The sequence below is a fragment of the Eurosta solidaginis genome, chromosome 5 (assembly GCF_040869045.1).
Source record: "Eurosta solidaginis isolate ZX-2024a chromosome 5, ASM4086904v1, whole genome shotgun sequence".
Lineage (NCBI taxonomy): Eukaryota > Metazoa > Arthropoda > Insecta > Diptera > Tephritidae > Eurosta > Eurosta solidaginis.
The window spans coordinates 239,825,221-239,849,882 of NC_090323.1; the positions used below are offsets into that span (position 1 = coordinate 239,825,221).

The 24,662-nt window shown below is 35.6% G+C and overlaps 3 protein-coding genes across 3 annotated transcripts in view; 2 read left to right on the plus strand and 1 right to left on the minus strand.

Moving 5' to 3' along the window:
- gry (trafficking protein particle complex subunit 11 gry) overlaps positions 1 to 24,662 on the plus strand; it is a 218,104-nt gene that overhangs the window by 36,470 nt on the left and 156,972 nt on the right. The gene's annotated exons all lie outside the window — the stretch shown is intronic.
- On the plus strand, positions 5,428 to 24,402 carry LOC137253009 (transmembrane protease serine 9-like). The gene is made up of 2 exons (XM_067789222.1): positions 5,428 to 6,387; positions 23,442 to 24,402. The coding sequence occupies exons 1-2, from the start codon at positions 5,475 to 5,477 to the stop codon at positions 24,269 to 24,271; spliced, it is 1,743 nt and encodes a 580-aa protein (XP_067645323.1). The 5' UTR covers positions 5,428 to 5,474; the 3' UTR covers positions 24,272 to 24,402.
- Positions 20,462 to 21,708, minus strand: LOC137252924 (hypodermin-B). Its single transcript, XM_067789059.1, has one exon. The coding sequence runs from the start codon at positions 21,658 to 21,660 to the stop codon at positions 20,887 to 20,889; it is 774 nt and encodes a 257-aa protein (XP_067645160.1). The 5' UTR covers positions 21,661 to 21,708; the 3' UTR covers positions 20,462 to 20,886.

Here is a 24,662-nt window from a genome sequence, read left to right on the forward strand (position 1 = left end):
GTGCCTCAATCTTCGATGTTATACGGTTCTCCTGTGATTCTAGTTCTTTTTCCATCTTGGATGTTATGCGTGTCTCCTGCGATTCCAGTTGAGAAGCCACTGTCGATGTTTGAGCAGATATTGCAGCCAAAATCATGTTCAAGTCTGTGTTCGCCATTGTCTGCGTTGTTTCTTCCATTTTTGTTATTTCCTCGCCATCAAGATGAAAGTCATACTCTTCCACATCAATTCCTTCTGCTTCCATTGCCTCTCGTAGCCGTGCCTGAAGTTCAAGTTTAACGCCGCTTGTATTCAATCCACGGCTCTCCAACTCCTTCTTTAGTTGCTGGATCTTCAATTCACTGAACTTTGCCATGTCCTTGTTGTCCTCTGGAATTTATTCAACAATTCCTCTTCTGACACCAATTGTAACGAATTTGCTTACAAATCCTCTTATTTGAAATCCTCTCGAATCACTAAACTGTTGAATAAATAACTCCAATTTGTAATAATGCAAAATGGCCTTTATTAAAGTACTTCACAATAACAAACTGTGCAACGAATAGCTTGCTTAATAACCACACTGATTGATAGCTCAATGAAACTCTGCTATTGCTCGCTAGATATCGTCTTAATCAAACTGCTTGACAACTCAAATCAAACTGAATTACTTCTTACTCGCCTGCCCCGCTTTTATAGTTTACGCTGCATACTTCTAGGCTCTTCGATTTCCAGAACTTACTAGTTACTTTCGGCTACAAAATCGCCAGCCACAACTACGTGCACAAATTATTGCTCTCTCTTGTGACAACTCAGATAAGATATATGCATGTGTTTGTTCATTGCCGCTCCGCTGCTCGTATACGTACATGGTACATATATGTAGACGCAATTATTTATTCGTTTATGTAGATACGTAATGATTGAATTATTGATGTGAATGTTTGTAGTATACAGTCTCTCGCGCATACATAGGCGTATAAGTAAATGCATCTGTGTGTGACTTATTTCGGCTGCCTTATATATGTGTATACATGATTTGATTATTGACGTAAATATTGCTTATCGTGGCCTTAGCATCGCCTTAGTGATGGAATAACTTAGTGATGGTAATATCCGTGACAATATGTTTGTACGATATGGGTATCAAACGAAAGGTGTTAATGAGTATTTTAAAAGGGAGTGGGCCTTAGTTCTATAGGTGGACGCCGTTTCGAAATATCGCCATAAAGGTGGACCAGGGGTGACTCTAGGATGTGTTTGTACGATATGGGTATCAAATTAAAGGTATTAATGAGGGTTTTAAAAGGGAGTGGTGGTAGTTGTATAGGTGGTCGCTTTTTCGAGATATCGCCATAGAGGTGGACCAGGGGTGAATCTAGAATGCGTTTGTACAATATGGGTATCAAACGAAAGGTGCTAATGAGTATTTTAAAAGGGAGTGGGCCTAAGTTCTACAGGTGGACGCCGTTTCGAAATATCGCCATAAAGGTGGACCAGGGGTGAGTCTAGGATGTGTTTGTACGATATGGGTATCAAATTAAAGGTATTAATGAGGGTTTTAAAAGGGAGTGGTGGTAGTTGTATAGGTGGTCGTCTTTTCGAGATATCGCCATAAAGGTGGACCAGGGGTGACTCTAGAATACGTTTGTACAATATGGGTATCAAACGAAAGGTGTTAATGAGTATTTTAAAAGGGAGTGGGCCTTAGTTCTATAGGTGGACGCCTTTTCGAGATATCGCCATAAAGGTGGACCAGGGGTGACTCTAGAATATGTTTGTACGATATGGGTATCAAATGAAAGGTGTTAATGAGTATTTTGAAAGGCCGTGGGGCTTAGTTCTATAGGTGGGCGCCTTTTCGAGATATCGTCATAAAGGTGGACCAGGGGTGACTCTAGAATGTGCTTGTACGATATTGGTATCAAATTAAAGGTATTAATGAGAGTTTTAAAAGGGAGTGGTGGTAGTGTATATGTGTATATGTGAAGGCGTTTGCCAGATATCGACCAAAATGTGGACCAGGGTGACCCAGAACATCATCTGTTGGATACCGCTAATTTATTTATATATGTAATACCTGCAAAGATTTCAAGGGTTTTTTATTTCGCCCTGCAGAACATTTTCATTTTCTTCTACTTAATATGGTAGGTGTCACAACCATTTTACAAAGTTTTTTCCAAAGTTATATTTCGCGTCAATAAACCAATCCAATTACCATGTTTCATCCCTTTTTTCGTATTTGGTATAGAATTATGGCATTTTTTTCATTTTTCGGAATTTTCGATATCGAAAAAGTGGGCGTGGTCATAGTTGGATCTCGTTCATTTTTTACACCAAGATAAAGTGCGTTCAGATAAGTACGTGAACTAAGTTCAGTAAAGATATGTCAATTTTTGCTGTAGTTATCGTGTTATCGGCCATGCGGAAGGACAGACGGACGACCGTGTATAAAAACTGGGCGTGGCTTCAACCGATTTCGCCCATTTTCACAGAGAGCAGTTAACGTCATAAAATCTATGCCCCTACCAAATTTCAAAAGGATTGGTAAATTTTGGTTCGACTTATGGCATTAAAAGTATCCTAGACAAATTAAATTAAAAAGGGCGGAGCCACGCCCATTTTGAAATTTTCTTTTATTTTTGTATTTTGTTGCACCATATCATTACTGGAGTTGAATTTTGACATAATTTTCTTATATACTGTAAAGATATTACATTTTTTGTTAAAATTTTACTTTAAAAAAAATTTTTTTTTAAAAGTGGGCGTGGTCCTTCTCCTATTTTGCTAATTTTTGTTAATCGTACATATAGTAATAGGAGTAACGTTCCTGCCAAATTTCATCATGATATCTTCAACTACTGCCAAATTACAGCTTGCAAAATTTTTAAATTACCTTCTTTTAAAAGTGGGCGGTGCCACGCCCTTTGTCCAAAATTTTACTAATTTTCAATTCTGCGTCATAAGTTCAACTCACCTACCAAATTTCATCGCTTTATCTGTCTTTGGTAATGAATTATTGCACTTTTTCGGTTTTTCGAAATTTTCGATATCGAAAAAGTGGGTGTGGTTATAGTCCGATATCGTTCATTTTAAATAGCGATCTGAGATGAGTGCTCAGGAACCTACATACCAAATTTCATCAAGATACCTCAAAATTTACTCAAGTTATCGTGTTAACGGACGGACGGACGGACGGACGGACATGGCTAAATCAAATTTTTTTTTTTTCGCCTTGTCCGTCCTGATGTCACGTTGTTTAAATTTTTCCCAAATTATTAAATAAATTATAAAATTAAAAAAATTGCTTCAAATAAATGTTTTCATACATTTAAAAAAAAAGCAATATGGGCAATCCCCGATTATTAAAAAAATCATACAAATTTTTTTTCGATCCTGATGATTTTGATATATGGAAGTCTATATCTATCTCGATTCCTTTATACCTGTACAACCAACCGTTATGCAATCAAACTTGAGCTCTGCTCAACTGAGTATAAAAAATTAATTTAAACGGTTTTATTGAAAACAATACTTACATTAAGAAATAATAATACTAAAAGCTAGAAAATAATTAGGTAGGTCCTTGGTAGTTGTCATCACTCTCCTCATCAATCTAGGGCGTTGATCAGACAATTAAATAAAAGCGTTGGATGCGTCAAACTTTTATTGATAGTCATAAGTAAGACCAACTGAACCTTAATCAGGTGATGCCACGACTCACATGTTTAGAAATTTCACGCGCACAACGCTTTTATTTAATTGTCTGATCAACGCCCTAGATTGATGAGGAGTGTGGTGGCTAGTACCTAGGACCTACCTCATTATTTTCTAGCTTTTAGTATTATTATTTCTTAATGTAAGTATTGTTTTCAAGAAAACCGTTTAACTTAAAAATGTTTTTTAATTATTTTATTTTCAAGTTTTTAGTCTTTATTTAATTGCCAATTAATTCTCATTCTATTTAGTGACTCATTATTACAAGGACTATTTCCTGATAATTTGTTACAATCTAAGTCCTCGAACTCGGAAGTATTTTGATGTCACGTCTACCGGACTGTATGGAATATTTGTTCCAAATATGAGCCAAATCGGACCACAAATCCGAAATTTTTGAATATCTCGATCCTTCGCCACCTAGCGGCGAGTTCCAAATATGAGCCAAATCGGACCACAAATACGATTTTTTGAAATATTTCGATGCATGCGTCACCTATCGGAGTTTTTTTTTTCTTGATATTGCATTGTCATCGCGTTCTGAACTATATTCTAAGTTTGAAGCTTGTAGCTTATCGGGAAGTTACTCAAATTTTAATTACAAAATTCGTGCCGGCCGTGCCAAGTCAAGCTAAATAAAACAGTTTAAAAACAAAGCATTAGTGAATATCACAATCGATATTGCAAGCGAAAATTATATAAATTATCATATATATTATTTCTAATTGCCGTTTTTATGTACGAGTCCCCTTTTCGCTCTTATTTGGAAATCAAATCTATAAATACAGTTTTGGTTGTAAAGATGGAGATTCGTGCTAATAGCGAGCTTTGGGCATTATTGGTTGTAGTGCTTTTGTTTAGCTATATTTTATTAAAATAATTTGTTAAAAATAAACGATTGTGAGCACACAAAGAAATCTATTTGTACTATGGCACTATTGTGAATATTTGCACTGCATTATTGGCAGTTTCTATCATACGCTAGATGGCAGCGCAAACTGTAAGTTTTATTTGATATTTGATAAGAGACGTTTATATTGGTTGCGCAAGATGCGCACGGGTCCAGCCCATAATTATACAATAATATTTTGAGTTTTTAGCGGCACTTCGGCAACTTTGTTAAAACTAGGTTGGTGACTATCAGATTCGTTATTGAAAGCAAAAACCATTAGTTAAAATCTCGGCAAAACATGTATTTGAAAGTTAATAATTTTAACTTAAGGGTGATGGCAAAGCGAACTCAACCCATGTCGCCGTGCAGGACAAAGTCAAGTAAAAAAATATCCATTGATTTCGGTTAACTGACATCTCGTTGTACTAACGTGTTACTTGCCAACAAGTATGCAGAAAAATTGGTAAAAAAAAGGTTGAAAGTTGAAAACTCCCGTAATAAAGAGACAGAAAGAACTCCTCTTAAAGTCCGATTTTATGTGTCAACTAATTTGGCTCTCAAACTCGACATCGATGTATCGCCAGTTTTTGGATATTAAGAGTATTTTAAATAAAACGATCTTTTCCGATAATATCGATTTTTTTAAAAACACTAGTCCATTGTTTGCCTCCCGATTTACGGTCCCTGAAACTTAATAAATCCAGTGCAAAAAGTACCGATTTGTTTATGCGTGGAAAATGGGAAAAATTATATATGAGCGCAATTGAGTGTTCAGAAACATATTTGTATTTATGTATAATCATATTCCATTATTTAATTTCGCTTAATTGCCACATAACTATGCACGAACGAATGACTGAAATATAATAGCATTTCAACACAAAAGATGAAACTTTTTCATTCAGAAAACAGTTCAAATAATATTTTAATTAATCATGATTTTTTGCATCGGCAAATGCACTCCAACTGCAAGCCAAGCAAACCACAGTACCAAACAAACCGTCACACAATGCATGGTCGTTTACATTTAATTCGAAACGTATTTTTACTATTTTTACAACTTACCACCACAACCAATATTGTAGCACTAAAATTCTCCGCTCTACTGGATGGTCGGATTGTGGGTGGCCAACTGACAACCATAGATGAAGTACCATATTTGCTAAATTTACGTCGTGATGGTCAATTCACTTGTGGCGGTTCATTGGTGACCAAACGTTGCGTACTTACAGCCGCACATTGCGTCAAAGGAGTGTCACCGTCCAGTTTAACCGTACACGCTGGTGCTAGTCGGTTATCCGATGTGGGAGAAACTCGTCAAGTAGAAAAATATTTTCTATCACCCTTCTATTCAACAGCTACATTGGACATGGATGTGGCAATCTTGAAATTGTCCAATGACCTCAGTGGAACAAACATTGCCACAATTGGCTTGTGTAATACCAACCCTGCTGATGGACAATTTATTAGGATCACTGGTTGGGGTCTAACAAATGAGCTTAGCGAACAACCATCCGATCAGGTGCGTACAACGCTTGTACCTTTGGTATCCAAAATTGATTGTATAAAGGCATATTTGGGAAAGGCATTGCTCACGAGCACAATGTTTTGTGCGACTTTACCAGGTGAAAAAGATTCCTGTTCGGGAGATTCGGGCGGTCCGGTGGTATATGATGGACGCGTTTGTGGTATTGTTTCATGGGGTTTTGGGTGTGCGCGCAAAGAATATCCAGGCGTCTATACAAATGTGTCAAGCCGAAGAGTAAACGCTTTCATTAAGCAAACCTTAATGCAAAACTGCCTATAAAATATGTGGAGGTCCACACCAGAACGCAGCGTTTGTGTCAGAAGTGAATTCTAATAAAATTGCAAAGTTTATTTTACCATTGAATGGAATACATTTTTTTAGTTAAGCATAAAAAAATTTGGCTACTTAAATCTCAAAATAATATGACCTTTTAGCCCATGATGCAATGAAAACACACAGATCAAGTCAATATGACAGAATGATGTCGCATGTGACAATATTCGCAATCATACTTTAAAAAGTTGCTTCTTGGTTTCTTTTGCAGCCAATGAGTTTTTCATGAAAAAAAAAATACAACATTCATGTCATCCTGAAATACTTAATAATGTACAGGAAAACAACATTGCATCATGTTTTTAGCCATAAGAAGCTTTTTAAAGAACAAAATGTTACGTTTTAGATGGAATGGTTACGTTCTGATAAAAACAAATGCTAAAACAACAAGTAAGGAAGGCTAAGTTCGGGTGCAACCGAACATTACATACGCAGCTGAGAGCTTTGGAGACAAGATAAGAGAAAATCACCATTTAGGAAAATGAACCTAGGGTAACCCTGGAATGTGTTTGTATGACATGGGTATCAAATGGAAGGTATAAAGAGAGTGGGCCATAGTTCTGTAGATGGACGCCTTTTCGAGATATCGCCATAAAGGTGTGTTTTTGTACGATATCGGTATCAAATGAAAGGTGTTAATGAGTATTTTAAAAGGGAGTGGGCCTTAGTTCTATAGGTGGAGCTCTTTTAGAGATATCGCATCAAGGTGGACCGGGGGTGACCCTATAATGTGTTTGTACGATATGGGTATCAAATTAAAAGTATTAATGAGGGTTTTAAAAGGGAGTGGCCCTAGTTGTATATGTAAAGGCGTTTTCGAGATATCGACCAAAATGTGGACAAGGGTGAACCAGAACATCAGCTGTCGGGTATCCCTAATTTATTTATATATGCAATACCTCGAACAGTATTCCTGACATGATTCCAAGGGCTTTTGATTTCGCCCTGCAGAACTTTTTCATTTTCTTCTACTTAATATGGTAGGTGTCACAACCATTTTACAAAGTTTTTTCTAAAGTTATATTTCGCGTCAATAAACCAATCCAATTACCATGTTTCATCCCTTTTTTTGTATTTGGGATAGAATTATGGCATTTTTTCATTTTTCGAAATTTTCGTATCGAAAAAGTGGGCGTGTTCATAGTCGGATTTCATCCATTTTTAATACCAAGATAAAGTGAATTCAGATAAGTACGTGAACTAAGTTTAGTAAAGATATATCGATTTTTGCTCAAGTTATCGTGTTAACGGCCGAGCGGAAGGACAGGCGGTCGACTGTGTATAAAAACTGGGCGTGGCTTCAACCGATTTCGCTCATTTTCACACAAAACAGTTATCGACATAGAAGCTATGCCTTTACCGAATTTCACAAGGATTTTTTTTTCGACTGTATAGATATTAAATTTTTGTAAAGATATTAAATTTTTGTTAAAATTTTACTTTAAAAAATTTTTTTTTAAGAGTGGGCGTGTTTGTCATCCGATTTTGCTAATTCTTATTTAGAACACATATAGTAATAGGAGTAACGTTCCTGCCAAATTTCATCATGATATCTTCAACGACTGCCAAATTACAGCTTGCAAAACTTTTAAATTATCTTCATTTAAAAGTGGGCGATGCCGCGCCCATTGTCCAAAATTTTGCTAATTTTCTATTCTGCGTCATAAGGTCAACCTACCTACCAAGTTTCATCGCTTTATCTGTCGTTGGTAATGAATTATCGCACTTTTTCGGTTTTTCGAAATTTTCGATATCGAAAAAGTGGGCGTGGTTATAGTACGATTTCATTCATTTTAAATAGCGATCTGAGGTGAGTGCCCAGGAACTTACATACCAGATTTCATCAAGATACCTCAAAATTTACTCAAGTTATCGTGTCTACGGACGGACGGACATGGCTGAATGAATTTCAAGATGATTTTGATATATAGAAGTCTATATCTATCTCGATTAATTTATGCTGTTACAGCGTACCGTTATGCGAACAAAATTTATATACTCTGTGAGCTCTGCTCAGCTGAGTATAAAAAATTTATGTAAAATGTGGAACCAATGCCTCTGCCCGTTTTTTTTTCAATAGTTAAGCTAAGCTTCAACTTGGACCAAAAACGTGGCAATAACAATAAAAATGGCCTGTCAAACGACATAAAATGCGTTTGCGGTCCGTTTTGACTACAAAGTGATCATTAAATTAATCAATAACTAAATAAAAACAAGTAAAGGTGTCTAAGTGCGGGTGTAACCGAACATTATATACTCAGCGTGAACTTTAATTGTACATTTCATTTCAGATAAATTACTTTCCTACATAACACGTGGCACCGCCCGTTTAAAAGAAAAATGTCTCCCCATTTCCTCTTACAGTAAAACGTGATAAGTGAAATATCATTGATTCAAAACTATTTTTTGCTAAGTTATAGCTCATTATTCTAGTCTACGACCCATATAATTTTGTTTTATATCTAAGTTGCTGTGGTCTTTAACCGATCTCGTCCATTTTTTCTAGAAATATTTCTTGCTATAGAGAAAATTTGTGTACTCAATTTTATTACGATCCGTTAATTTTTCTTCGAATTATGACTCGCGAAAATTGCTTATACATAAAAGGGGCGGTGCCACGCCCATTGTTTTAAATTTGAAGTTTTTCCAATTTATTGTTATAAATCCACTTGGGAAATGAAATACCATTGATATAAAGCTCTTTTTTGCAAAAATATTACTTATTTTATTCGTCAACGACCCTCTTAAAAATCTTTTATATAAAAGTGGGCGTGGTCCTTGACCGATTTCATTATTTTTTCTTCAAAGCATCTATAAGGAATGCTTAGAAGAAAAAATAAAGGCAACCTCTCTGCCGAATTTCGTTACGATAGGTTAAACGATTTTTGCTTTATGATTAATAATATTTGTAAACTTTTATTACAAGTGGGCGGTGCCACGCGGGGGTTTTTTTTGTTTTGCAAAATGTTATATATATACAAAGTGGGCGTGGCTATCATCAGATTTCGCTCATTTTCAACACCAATCTATTCTGGGTCCAGATAAGTTCATGTATCAAATTTGGTGAGGATATCTCAATATTTACTCAAGTTATCGTGGTAACCGACAGACGGACGGACGGACGGACGGATATGGCTCAATCAAATTTTTTTTCGATACTGATGATTTTGATATATGGAATTCTATATCTACCTCGATTCCTATATACCTGTACAACCGACCGTTATCCAATCAAAGTTAATATACTCTGTGTGCAAAGCACGCTGAGTATAATAACAATTTATTTTCGTTAGCCAACAGGTGTCCCATCAGTAAATAATGTCAAAGCGTGTAAAGCAGGTGGAAATATCGAAAAGGGTTGTGGAATAAATGAACACAAAATTAGAGCGTGGGTTCTGACCACGCACAGCTTTATCGACTTCGAGTCATGAAAACGCTTTCGACACCAACTGACCAGCGGATTAGCTTGAGCCTGCTGTCAGTCATTTTGACCTTTTAAAAAACTAAACTTAAGTTTGCTTAAACTCTAGTTAAATTCATATTCCAGTTAAGCCACAGAACAGTTTTTCAGTCACAGTTAGTAAAGTAACGCTGGGGTTTCGTCATTTAGATAGTTTTTAGATACTGCAACAGCTGGCTTCTGTTTTTCATATTCGACACCATTGCTGAGAGAACACCGCTATGATCAAATAGTTAAAAAGTATAGACTGAAGTATCTCTTTTTAAATAAATTAATTCCCTTATATCAGCAACAGTGTAACTTTTGAATGTATTAAATTAGATATTTTACAGTCAATTCAAAGAAGAACGCAATCAGCTGATTGGTTAACTACCCTGCAGCGGTAGCGCACTAGTTCCGAACTGGCGAAGAACCAACTCATAAAGAGACAGTACTAGTTCTAATTTTGTCCGTAACACTTTTAACATTAACACTTCACATTGTGATGTCCTACTACTTTTTGTCCCCCTTTGCAGACCTTTTGGACGTAATATTAACTGTTTCAGCCGTAGATGATTCTGAAATAGTTTCAGCCTTTGATTTATTAGCATTAGATCGATCACATTATCACCCAATATCAATTGCACAGAATTTTTATATTGAAACTTAGATAAGAAAAAATGTGTTGCAATGCTCTCAATAGATCTCAGCAAAGCGTTTGACTCAGTAAATATCTATATTATGATCCAAAAGCTTAAGGAGTTGGGAGTTAATGGCAGTGCTATTAACCTCTTCGCAAGCTTTTTAACTAATAGAAAACAATTTGTCCAAATCAAAGATACAAAAAGCTCAATTAAAAATGTTAAATCTGGCGTTCCACAAGGATCGAGGTTAGCTGCCACATTATTTTTATTATATATAAACAACATATTTAAACTTGAGTTTAACGGAATTCCGCAATTCTATGCCGATGACGGGACCTTTTTGTATGCTACTGATACTCTCGATGACCTCTTGGGTAATATGCAAAGAGATCTTAAGTTAATTTCACAATGGTTTCAGCGTAATTTATTAAAAATAATCTATCTAAAACTAACTTTATAATATTTAACAATCATAAAAATATACCTAGTTTGAATGATTTGAAGGGAATTTATCTGGAGTACCTCGGAAATTGGTTTGATGCCAATTTAAACTGGCGAGAACATATCAACAAATTGAAAATGAAATTAATACCACTAAATTTTGCTATTTATATAAATCGAAAACTTATTCCACAAAAACACATGTGGCTTCTGTACAACGCCTTGGTTGTGTCATATATTAATTATTTAAATCCAATTTGGAACACTTGTTCCGAACAGCTAACAAATGAAATACAAAGAATTCAAAATAAAATAATAAAAAACATTTTAAATTTGCCGCTAAGGACAGCAACTGAACTGATATACCAAGACAGGCTTGATGTACGGAAGAACTCCATCCTTCAAACTTTAATATTATTGTATAAAATTAAAAATAACTTAATAAAGCATAATTTAGACATTCCAGAAGAATCAACCCCAGAATATACACTTAGAGTTAGAATAAATATGAAACCACGTATCTTTCGAACGGAAAGATATGCAAAATCACTAAGACATTATGGTGTTAAACTTTTCCACAAACTTCTAACAAATTTTGATTTTAATATCTAGATGCAAGTACGTTCTACACTATATATTTAATTGTATTCACATAATATTAAATTATTAAGCTAAATTTTAGGTCTAATTAAATTTTAATTATTATTTTCTTACTGTTGTCTTTCATTGTAACCTCTCATAAAATAGAGTAAAATAGGAATAAGATATATTCTCTCGCAAAAACTTTGTTTTTTTTTGAGAAATCTTGTAATAATTTAACCTTTGTTGTCAATAAAGAAAAAAAATTTAAATGCATTTAGCTCAGACTTCAGCCCTATTGGTACAAGTGTTGCTACCAACTCTCCCGCTCTGCATCCGATAAGCACCAGTAGTCTATAAAACTGCAGTGCGGCACTTGCGCTTTGCGCGACTGTCTCCCATTTTCGCTGCAGGGTCAGTTTAAACTTCAGTTCAAGTTAACTGAAAAACTGCAAAGTAAGTTTAAGGGGAGTTGAACTGACAAACTGTGTTAAGGGCCAATTAATGGTGACTTATAACCATAAAACCATAAACAGATAAAACAGCTGATCGAAGATACCTTATGGAAATCAATGTAATCGATTAATGCTGCCATACCATAAAGCTAACGCCATAACCATACCATAGCCAACCAATTGGTTTTTGGTTTCTCGCCATTTCCATAACCTAAAAATATTTGAGTTGGTGAATTTAATAATTTTTTGTGGAGATTAAGTTTCCTTTAAGCTATTCTGATCTATTTCGTTGTAGTGCGAATAAAAACAAGGTTTATTCCACCTTACGGCCCAACGTTTCGCCAAATTTCCTTGGCATCATCAGGGGCGTAATATTCTATTTATTATTGTATAAAATAAAAACAACAAGAAATGCAAAAAGTTACAATACTAAAATTATTTAAATGCTTATGAGTATACATATATCCACAGACAAAACTCAACGAAACAGATGAACAAATACAACATACTTCTGAAAATCAACTTACTTTAGATGTGGCGGTAGACAAAATTACAAAATGAAAATAAATAAAATTTACAAAAAATTACACCATTAATTACATATAAAATCGGTACCATCGAGTTGTGGTACACTTTGTCACATTAAACACTATAAACATAATAAATAAGCTGCGGCAATATTGTCAGTATCTTCCTTCCTGTTGATTGTCTTTTCTCTATTTTGCAGTATTCGTAGGCTCTCTAAAGTGTATCGTTTTCTTTCTCTCATTTCTTTATCTAATCTCCACATATGTCATACTGATCGGAAGAAAATTATTCAATTAATAATTTTTTGTAGATTTTATTCATTGTTTTGGATACGTTATGACTAAGATACTCATATTTTTGTTGAATATGTTTGTAATTTTTCGCGTTTTCTTCATTTTTATGAAATTTTCACGATTTTTAGGTTAAGGCACCATTAATCGATCACACTGGAGATGGTTATGGATATGGGTATGGTTACGACTATGGCGTTAGGGTTAAGGAAGTTTAATTGGCCCTGAAACTTGTACTGAAAAACCGGGTATTAAAGTTAGTTTCAATTGCACACTGCCACTATGGCCGTTTGTCTACAGTTTGACTGCAGTTAAATGGGCCAAAGTAGCAGAGTCAAACTTAAGCTGACTTAAGCTCGCACTGAAAAACTGGGCTATAGTAATATACTAGTTAATATATTTAAATCGGTCTAGCGAAGGCATGGCTGTATTTGTCGCTTCTTTACAGATCTGCACCAAGTAACAATTTCGCACTGTTGATTTAAAGACTGGTACTTATCGGATGCAGAGCGACTCAGGTGGTAGCTAAACTTGTACCAAAAGCACTCAAGCCTGAGCTAAAATATTTTAAGTTATCAATCAAAAGCAGCGACTTTCTCAAAAATAACCTACGACTGAGCAGAATAGTTCCCAAAGTTAAAGTTCTCGTTACTGTTGAGAGGAGTGACATCGGACTATACGACTTACCATATTTATCTAGTTTCCCAAGCTTTACAAAGGGACTTCAATGAAAAATTCCCTCATCCAAGTTTTTTTGACTTCGACTTGGCTGTTCCTGGGTGTTTTTAAGCTTTGGTGGCTGCTTCACCCTCTGTGAGGACAGGGTAATATACAACACGATATGTTTGTGTTTGTGTGCCCCTCTATTAGCCTAAACTTGTCAACCGAAGAATGTATTACACATATCTGGCAACAAGCGTTCGCGCATTATATCGAGTCCGAAAGAATTTTAACGAAAAATGCGATGGATGTTTTATCATTTTGTTACGTCGGATTTGACAGGGATTTGGTGGCTGACCACAACTTACCGAGACCTGCAGACTAGCTACAGCTACTGCGATGATTACCTTTTGCACGTTTGTTCAATTATCATTTGCATGGGGTTTATGTTAAGGCCCCTAATTTAAGAGTATTTACGGTAAAGTTATCTCTATCTCGCCTGGTCACGTTCTCATTCTCACTAGAGTTATAGCTAAAACTAGCCAAAGTCAAGACATCATTCGGAATTGATGGTGAGGGTGCAGTGCTCAGAGGTGAAGAAATCAGCAGATCATTGTATTAAGAGGAGTATGGGCAAGTGATCGGATGCTAGCGTAAACACAGGCTGCTAGTCAATTCAGCTTATGAGTCCTGCGTTGGCGTTAAAATATCTGGCGAGCTGATAAGGACTGGTACAGAAAGTTCTGCAAATTTCGTACTCCCTATTAGTTTTTTAGTAATTATAGTTTAATAAATAAAATAATGTTGTACTTTTGAACCAATAATCTCACTGTTACTTACAAAAAGTTGGCGAAACTCACAGGATCATCCTATGGCACTACTCGAAGTAAAATTTTGCGCTTCAAGGAAGGTGGCTTAGTGAACAAGAGAAGTAGTGACCGCCCAAACATGTGTGAAAATGGACCTGAGAACGCTGCCAGGTACCCAGTTTTACTTCGTGCGGTCTGGAGAGGACATTCCTTATTCGGAAAAAGCCACCCAGATAGAAAAGTTTGACAGAAAGTTTTTGATTGGCAAGTCATTTGTGAATGCGGGCATAAGTTCACATGTTCATGTCTTGAGTGGTTCGAAGATAATAATGCACACTATGTTGAATCTAAACAAGAGACCTGAGTTGCGGCTAAGTGAGAGATATGGGGCTCTGATGAAACAAAATCTTTGAAAATAAGGAAATCAACAAAAACCGTCGCAGAAGTGAAAAAAAAAATTCGGCAAACGTGGATAAAACGGTTATACAAAAACTGATGTCGGTTCTCTCCAGAAAAGTTCGGTCATAAGGACAGAAACGCTAAAATTGATAAAATTTCTTTACCTGTCATTGTATTACAAATTAGTACATATCTCCATGCTAATAAAAACAAAAGTACAAACTGTCAGCACGTTATGAACATTTTTTATTTTGCCGAACTTTTTGTACCAGCTTGGGGGCATCTCCATTTAACGTGCTGAATATTATCTATTTGTATCGCCAGATTTCTAGAATTTCAGTACAATTTCTGGGCTGTCTCGCGATTGTTAGCGCAGCCATATCAACACTATTTCTGAATTTTTTCGAAATTTTTCGAGAGAGTTCCGATCACTTTTTAGTTAAACTTCACAGTACTCTAACCTTACATGCTAGCTTAACTTTTATAATTTAAAGATAACTTTGAGCTATGAGGGCAATCCCCGCTTAACTCATACAAATAGACAACATTGGTTAATTCGTTTTAGTTCTATAAATAGAACATAACCAGAAACGATATAATATAGAGACATTGCATAGACGAAAAATCGTGTGAGGCAAGCTTCACAAAATTCTAGTAGGTCACATTCACCACTTACCACAGCAGAATTTGTTAAACTACCACTATCTGTATTTGTTATTTAATAATTATTTGTACACTTTTTATTCAGCTAATGTGTTCAGAATTTTAACTTTTACTCACTAAAACTCCAATCAGTGTATTTCTGTGCTTAAATTATGTTAAAAATTGTGTTAAAGTTTTTGGTGTGGTGAAAGTGACCTACTAGAATTTTGTTACGCTCCGCTGCTTTCCACTGAAGTTCGCGCATGCAACATCTTTATATTCACAAATTTTTGACATAACCAACAACAATACCAGTTTCTTTGAAACCGCCTTGCCAACGCATAACTTTAAACACATGATTACGTACGAAGTATGTGCTGTGCATAAAGCAAATATGCAAAGAAAGCAATTGGGATAAGGTTTACAACAACTAAGGCATGACGTGGCTGAATACGTTTGTACCACTTCAACCATCGTAGGAGTGCGGGTTCAAATCCCACTCCCGGTAGAAAAGGCTTTGAAGAGATTTACAAGGTATAATCGAAACAGCTGTCACCTTGTCTGTCCTAATGTCACGTTGTTTAAATTTTACCCAAACTATTAAATAAAGTATAAATTAAAAATTGCTTCAAATAAATGTTTTCATACATTTAAAGCAATGAGGGAAATTCCCACTTAACTCATACAAATAACTTTACTTTTTGTTATTGGTATATCCGTTTTCCGATATTTAATTCTATTTCACTTTTATAAATAATTGGAATATTCAGGAAAATGCAAGAAGGGTTCCCAAGTTTAAAAAAACGAAGTAATTAGAAAATAATGACAATTGCTCACCAGTGGCGGATTCACTACTAGGCCGACTATTAGTGAGTGTGGTAATCCACACCTGCTGTAATACAAGAGAGCGTTCTAGTAGTTGGTCCGCTTTCTCCTTTCCATTTTGAGGCAATTCCCATTATTTGCCTTAAGGGAAGCTCGTCTGACTTTATTTTATTGATGAAAACTGTATTTCAATAACAAAATGTGTGCACTAATTACATGTATCTTCAATCTCAAATGCACAAATTTGCTAACATACGTATATATATATTAACTATATATCACGCAAAACAAAAGAAATATATATAACAAACACAGATATCACAACAGTAACTTCCGCATGCTCGTCAACAAAACAAATAATATTCATGGGTACTGCTTCAGAACCTTTTCAATAAAATTATAAACTTTGCTTATGTCCGTATAAACGCCAGGATATTTTGCGCGCGCACAACCCATACCCCACGACACAATCCCAGCTTGCTGTCCGTTACATATTAGTGGTCCACCAGAATCTCCTGAGCATGAATCCTTTCCTGGTACCGTTGCACACATCATATATTGTGTTATTGCACCAGCACCCCGATATTTACGTTGACAAACTGCCAGATTTACAACTGATACCGTTGCTTCTTGCAATTGTTGGGCTATATTTCCATCTTCCTTTGTATAACCATGACCGATTATCAAACAATTTGCACCAGCTGTTACCGCTCTTCTATCCAACGAAATTGGCGTAAAACTTGCACTTGGTATAGGTGAAGATAGAATTAGCACAGAAACATCATAATTTAAACTACCCATATTGTATGATTTCGAAACCAATGCATTTTTAACTGTTCGCACTATTCCAGCATCAGATAAGCGTATGGTGTCCGCGTGTATCCGAATAGCCTTCACGTTACTGCCCTTGACGCAGTGCGCTGCTGTGAGTACAGCATTGTTACGCACCAATGAGCCACCGCATTTGAACTCACCCTGATAATGAAGGCGAACAAAGTAACGATATTTTGTTTCGGTTACAGCGCTACCACCAACAATGCGTTCAGATATTTTTGCTGTGTAAACATGACCCAATGCAAAAAATAGAATTATTATTTGCAAAATTAATTGTAGATTGAAACACATAGCGTGTCAATTTGTCACTGAGTTCATTAGTATTTAAATTTAATGTTTTTATATGAACTTGATTACAAGCTGAGCTTTAGTGCATTGGTTCTCATTAGAAGTTAGACATTTTGTAATCGTACTTTTATAAAAAATATTTAATATTTATTATAAATGTTGAAGTTTAGTTTAGTATAGCGCAATATATCTTATATCAATTTTACACAGAAGTTTAATGAAATAATATATCAAGTTTTCTACATTAAAGCTATTATTGAACTCAATCTTCCATACAAAATACTAATTCTTAATTATCTCATTATTGCTCAATTGAATGACGCAGTAAAACCAGACAGGAGAAGTCACTATTACAAAATGGAGTCGCATTTGACAATACTCGCCCTCATAACTTAAAGTGTTGCTTCTTGATTTTTCTGCAACACTGATTTTTCAGTATCATTATAACTTTGATTGGATAACTGTTGTTTGTGCAGGTATATAGGAAAGGTATCAAAATCATCAGTATCGAAAAAACAAAATGATTAAGCCATGTCCGTCCGTTAACACGATAACTTGAACAAATATTGAGATATCTTCAAACTCGGTATACTGGCTTATCTGGACGCAGAATAGATTGGTATTGAAAATGAACGATATCGGACGATAACGACGCCCACTTTTTCGATATCGAAAATTTGGAAAACTGGAAAAAATGCGATAGTTCAAAAACGAGTACCACTAAGCTAATGAAATTTGGTATATAGATTGATTTAATGACGCAAAATATAAATTTTGAAATATGGACGTGTCAGCACCCACATTTAGGGCCGGCTTTTTAGTTCAAGCTGAACTCAGTTTGTCAGTTAAACTACGCTTAAACTTATTCTGCAGTTTTTCAGTCTACTTTAACTGAAGTTTAAGCTGAGCTTAAGCGGTCGATCTGGCTGGGTTAAACTCCAGTTAACCGTTCGTTCGAAATGACGTCGAATATACCCAACAAGCATTTGGGCTTGATTACCATTAGAGCTCATGTTGATAACTAGGCATACTTCTAAAATCTCTAGAGTTGTTACGAAACAGTGGCTCAACTTAGAATCATAGTGTACTCCGTAAAAGAGGTAACTTTTTCTAAAGCAAAAAATGCTATTACTTAAGGTGAACAAATTTAATTAACAACTTGTGGTTCTTTAACTGGACTACATACTATAGTTTTTTCACGAAAATAAAATGAAATATATATAATTTAAAAAATAAATAAATGTGACACGCTAACCTCAAAAGAGATTTTAGGCAGAGCTTCTCTCCCAATTTGCGTCAGCTCCTTTTCATTTTTCTTACAAATCGGCCGGGCGGCACCTACTTATTTTATGCCGACTCCGAACGGCATCTGCAAGGCAGATTAGTTTTCACTGAGAGCTTTTCATAGCAGAAATACAAACGGAGTGCTTGCGAAACACTGCCGCTTAGAAAAAGTAGGTTCTAATTGAAAAACCTTGTTTCTAAAATTTTGATGTTGCTTTGCCCGGGGCATGAACCCCTGATCTTCGGTGTGGTAGGCGGAGCACGCTACCATCATACCACGGCGGTCGCCTATATAATTTATTCTTAATTAATTACGCTTCATTACTGCTATCAATTAGGTGTTTATTTCGCACAATAAATATCTATTTACTTTAGTGGTACCACCTTGGAGATGTTTTTTCAACTCAACTCGATATCCAATGTAGGAGAAAACAACTGGAGAAACTTGTTGAATATTCATGTGAGAACTGTACATTTCTCAAGATCTCTCGAAATAAGTATATTAATTGGAAAATATTAATGACGTTGGAGGTCAACTCGAAAACTTTTAATTTTACAAAATTTCTCAAAGGTTGGATAGTGATTGGAGAATGAAGTTGGATATCAACTCAAGAACTATATGGTTTAAGAATAATTAAATAATGATGTTGGATATCACTTCCGGAACTATATATATAATTTCGCTGGAGAATTTTTTTCCATGTTTGTTGGGTAAACCAAATCCAGCTGTTGCCGTATCTACAAATTATCTAGATAATAAAAAAACCAATGTTGCCGCACAAAAAAGCATACCCCAAAGGCGGCCTTAAACTGTGACTGAAAAACTGCTCATTAGTTTAACTGGAGTTTAAATTTGACTAGAGTTTAAGCAAACTTAGTTTAAGCTTAGCTTAACCAGCTACTGAAAAACCGGGCCTTAGAAGAAGGAAATTTGGAAGTTTAACAGGCCGTTAAAGATATTACATTGGAATTTGGCAGAGACGCTATCCTTGCCAACTTACATAGACTGAGTGCAGATAATCAAAATTGGCTAAAGACCACGTCCACTTTCCCTAAATATTTAACCTAAACAAAGTTTGCAATGTAAAATAAAATAAATGTAAGGCGCGATAACCTCCAAAGAGATTTTAGGCCGAGCTTCTCTCCAAATTTGTGTCGTGCTCCTTTTAATATTTTCTACAAATTGGCGGGACAAGACCTACTTGTTTTATGCCAACTCCGAACGGTATCTGCAAGGCAGATGAGTTTTCACTGAGAGCTTTTCATGGCAGAAATACACTCGGAGTGCTTGGTATTTAACTACATTTTACAGATATTCTACCTCAGTAGTGGTATGTTTAAGCTGAGGTGAAGCAACGTCTCCCAATACGAAAGAAATTCAGCATGAACATTTTTTTCATAGCTACAGCTGTTAAACTGCATTTTTACCCGTTAAGTTCCTTGGTGTAGCCTCTGTATCCTTTTTACTTCTTTAAACGAAAATGAGTTCAGAATTGAACCAAAAACGTCTTATTACGCAGCCAATTAACCACACAAAGCAAACATCAACAGCGTTTCAAGTGCACAGCTGGTTATATAAAGTTCGGTTTCACCCGAACTTATACTTTCTTACTTGTAGTAAATAAAAATGCACAACTTTTGGAGCCTTTTCTATACATACGGTATAAAAAAGCCAACAAAAATTGTTCCCCTTACAGTATTTCTACGGTCACTACAGCTACGCAAAGAAAGTTTTGGTTCTTGTGGGTCAATATTGACAACTTTTAATATTTTCTAACATTTTGTGTTAATTACATTCAGAAAGTAAAGTACCATTGATATTTAAGTTCTTTTTCGCAAAGGTACCCTTTACAAATTCTTTTATATAAATGTGGGCGTGGTCCATAACCGATCTCGTCCATTTTTTTTAGCAATATTTCCTGTTATAATGTACCGAATCCTATTACAATCCGTTAATTTTTCTTTGAGTTATGGCTCCCGAAACATAGAAAATTGCTTAGTCATAAAAGGGGCGGTGCCACGCCTCTATATGGAAGTCTATGTTTATTTCGATTCTTATATGCCGTTACGATCAACCGTTATGTTACCAAAGTATAAAAATGGCATTGCTAGGTTTCTGTTCGCAGCTGTAGACGAATCATCTGAGCCGACATGAATATACTTATGTCAGTCTTATTTCAAAACATGCGTAAGTGTGTATATACTAAAGTTAGCAGAAGAAGCTATTTCACGTACAAACGCCTGCATATACGTATCTAGCTTATCCTTTAAATATATATACTTATTTACATTATGTAAACTAAACTAAACTTTTCTTATTCTAGCAATATGTGTAAAGTATATCCATTATCCAGTTTTTCACCTTATTCAAATTCACATAAACACCCGGTGAATCGGCATGCCCACATTCATTCTTCTTTCCCCACGACACAACACCCACAAGGCGATCGCCCAACACTGCTGGTCCACCTGAATCTGCCAAGCATGCATCCTTTTCACCCGGCACTGATGCACAAAACATTGTCTCAGTCACATTTCTATAAGCTTCATAGAATGCTTTACATTCCTCCTGTTCGAAGACACGAAGATATACTGTCTGCATACGATTTGGTGGAAATACAGCGTTTTCATGCGTAAGTCCCCAACCAGACACTTGAATAAAGTCGCCTGGTAATGGCGGGGCATCACCAAGTAATATTGGTTTAATGCTGGCACCCTGAAGTTTTGTTTTCAAACGTAAAATAGAAAAATCATGCTCAAACGTAATGTTGTTATATTCCGCTGGTACGAAGAAACGTTCAACAAAACGTTTATTTTCGACATCGTTCAACAACGTAACACCACCACGAACTATAAAATCATTCGGTACGGCATTACGAACACAATGAGCCGCTGTTAAAACACAACGCGAGCTGATCAATGATCCACCGCAATGAAAGTATCCGTTCTTACGAATATTTACGAGATAGGGAACTTGTGTAATAAATGCTGGATCACCACCAACAATACGTCGACTTCGATGAAGTATTGGAGATGTCGGCAAAGCAGTCACGGTGTGAAATGTAAACAATAATAATACCTGACATAATAGCATTCTCAACACGAGTGTCTACTTTTCAAAAATTAATCTATACTCTTTTAAAGTTCAAATATGACTGAGGCAGTAAAGATGAACAGTTATGCTGTTATTTATACTTTTGGTACGATCATTAAGAATTATTCAAATATTTGTAACTCAAGGTCAAAATGGCTTACATGAAATTGCCCTACATTATTATTAAAAGCAATTGAAATACTAACAAAGTTTAGTTGCAAGGTGAAGTGCCAGTTGTAGAATAACTGAAACTGTTTAAAAAGTAAATACAGGTTGTTCAAATAACAGCAAGAAAGCATTAATTTAGTTTTATATGTACACAGCAGTGAGTTTAAATAGCATTTGGTTCTGGTTGTTTTAACGATAAATGGCCTGCCCTTGAAAACTACTACCGGAAGTAGACATATGTATCAATTTTGCGACGCTTCATTTAGCCCGACCGAGTGGAAATGACAAAGAATTATGCCTTACCAGGAACTATCAGCAACCTTGTCAGGGGTGGCTTTCCGTAATTCGATATCGATCAAAAACGAGTATAAAATAATCGTATTGGCTTTCCGTAACACAAATTGTCGACGCTTCGTATCGAACGTTCGATATAAAATGTTCGATACCAAATGAGGTGTCGAACTGCCTTTTTGAAAGTTATAATTTTATTCTTTGGTGATTATTTAGGGAATGATTTGTTCTTCAGAGATTAAGAAACAAACGCTATTTATAAAAGAAAATATTTTGGTAGCTCCAAAAAGCTTTCTAAACACCCATTGAAATCTGCAAATGAAAGAGATCATACCAAGATACCGGAACTAAAATGGCATCATCTAGCGTTCGATATCGACTTTAAGTATCGAGTCAACGAGTGTCGACTATCGAATTACGGAAAGCCACCCCAGTTTTCTTCTACTGATTGTTAATCACGATTCGAGGTACGTCGGTAAAGTAGTTTTTTTTTTTTTTTGTGTTTGAAACGGTCCTTCACTTCTATTTTTATTACGGTTTTTACAATATCTTCTAATTTTCTCCGTAGTTTGTATTTCAGAAAAAATGGGAAAAAATTTTTGCACCTCCTCTTTTAAGGACTTTATGATACAACCTGCTGATCATCACTTCCAAGAAACAATTTTAGAAAAAGGTAGCCAAGAATACCTTCCTTGTTCCTCAATTTTGCTTGTGAATAATAGTTAAGCGGATTTGAAGGTACATAAGCGCATTTTCCTTCGAGTAACATTTTAAGAAATGCAAGGACAAAGGTCTGGCTAGAAAAAAGTAGAAATCCTGAACTATCTTGGATAAATCTTCACGCCTTTCTCAAGCAATCCTTCGTTATCTTTGGAAGCTTACAGTCCCCGCGGCTTTATAAAATCTAGTTTCAGAACAAATTTTGCCTGAATTTTTTACATATGTAAACTTATCAGCTATATTTCTGAGAGAATTTTCAAATTAAAAATTTTTTCCTGAAAAGATAGATAAACCATAGGATTTCTCGTCCATGATAGAGCCTTTCAAAATAATTATTATTTTTCAAGTATTATTATTATTGAATGACCCCGTCGGTATCGTGGAGGAATCCCTAAAACCATCCAGAAATGCTCACAGAAAATGTAAAATATCCCTACTGGGTATGAAAGTTATTAAAATGACTACGATTTATACTTACAAAATTCAAGTTCACAAATGTTTACACACAATACATATGTACTTACGAAATAGTATAAAATGACGGCCAAAAAGCATGAGATCTCCTTAATCAAAGAAAATTTCCAAACCGCAGTACGTGTAAGTTTGTAGCGCGATGATTGAATTTCATATTGAACCCCTCAAATTGTCATTGATTACCTGGATATTATATAATTATTTTATCATCGCATCTTGTACAAATAAAACAATTATTTACAATATCACACAAAATGAGACGATTAGTGATAAAATTATAGGCGGAGATTTTGTGCCGATTCACGGCGCGCCATTCATCGTAAGTCTACGTTCGGATAACCGTTTCATATGTGGCGGATCTTTACTACGACGAAATTGCATTCTCACAGCTGCTCATTGTGTCGTTGGTTTGAAGGCTAATCGTTTAACGGTACACGGTGGTACAACGGTACTCTCGAATAAAGGTAAAACCTCACGCGTTAGCTCGTTTTACGTTCCACGAGGCTATAAAGAAGTCACTCAGAATCAGGATGTGGCAATTTTGCGCTTGACTACGCCTTTAAATGGGAATAACATAAACTTAGTAAATTTGGCTAACGTGGATGTGAAAGCAGGACAGCGCCTACGGGTATATGGTTGGGGTACACGCCGCGAGGATGCTGATAGAAGTTCTTTAGGTTTACGTGCAGCTACGGTGCAAGTGATAAAACGTAGTGTTTGTAATCAAGATTTTGGTCCAGCAGCTACTTTAAGTCGAACAATGTTTTGTGCATCTTTACCGGGAAAAACAGATTCGTGTGCTGGCGACTCTGGTGGCCCTTTGATGGCGGGTGGTCTTCAATATGGCATTGTTTCATGGGGTTTTGGTTGTGGACTTGTTCATTATCCTGGAGTTAATACAAGCATAAAATCGATGCGAACATGGATAGATCAAATCGTTTCCCGGTATTGCCAGTAATATTATCGTAATGTTTTGGTTTAAATCATGAGAAATAGGTGCAGGGCTAATATGTTGTAAATATTGTTATTATTGATAATATTTCTTGAAATGTAGTGCTTTTTAAATATTAGGAATAAGTAATGACTGAAAGTGTGTTGACGCTTAATAGTAACTTTATTTGCTTAAGATTACTGATTACTGGTTTTTTTACACAAAGACAAATAAAGTTAATAATAGTTAATAGTGTTTTTATCAAAATTCGGCAAAACATACCAAAATACTGTTAGAATGGTGCTTACCTACTTTCTTCATATTAAGCAATGATAAAGCGTCGTCCTCCGTTACGCTTTATGTTTCTGTCGGTCAGTACAAATCATGGTTATAAGTTGGTAGGTAAGTAGGTTGTATG

Coding starts and splice junctions, on each gene's coding strand:
- LOC137252924 (XM_067789059.1), bottom strand. CDS start 21,660: ATGCTATTATGTCAGGTATTATTATTGTTTACATTTCACACCGTGACT.
- LOC137253009 (XM_067789222.1), top strand. CDS start 5,475: ATGAAACTTTTTCATTCAGAAAACAGTTCAAATAATATTTTAATTAAT. Junction 6,388..23,441: donor GCAAACCTTAATGCAAAACT/GCCTATAAAATA, acceptor AGTACGTGTAAG/TTTGTAGCGCGATGATTGAA.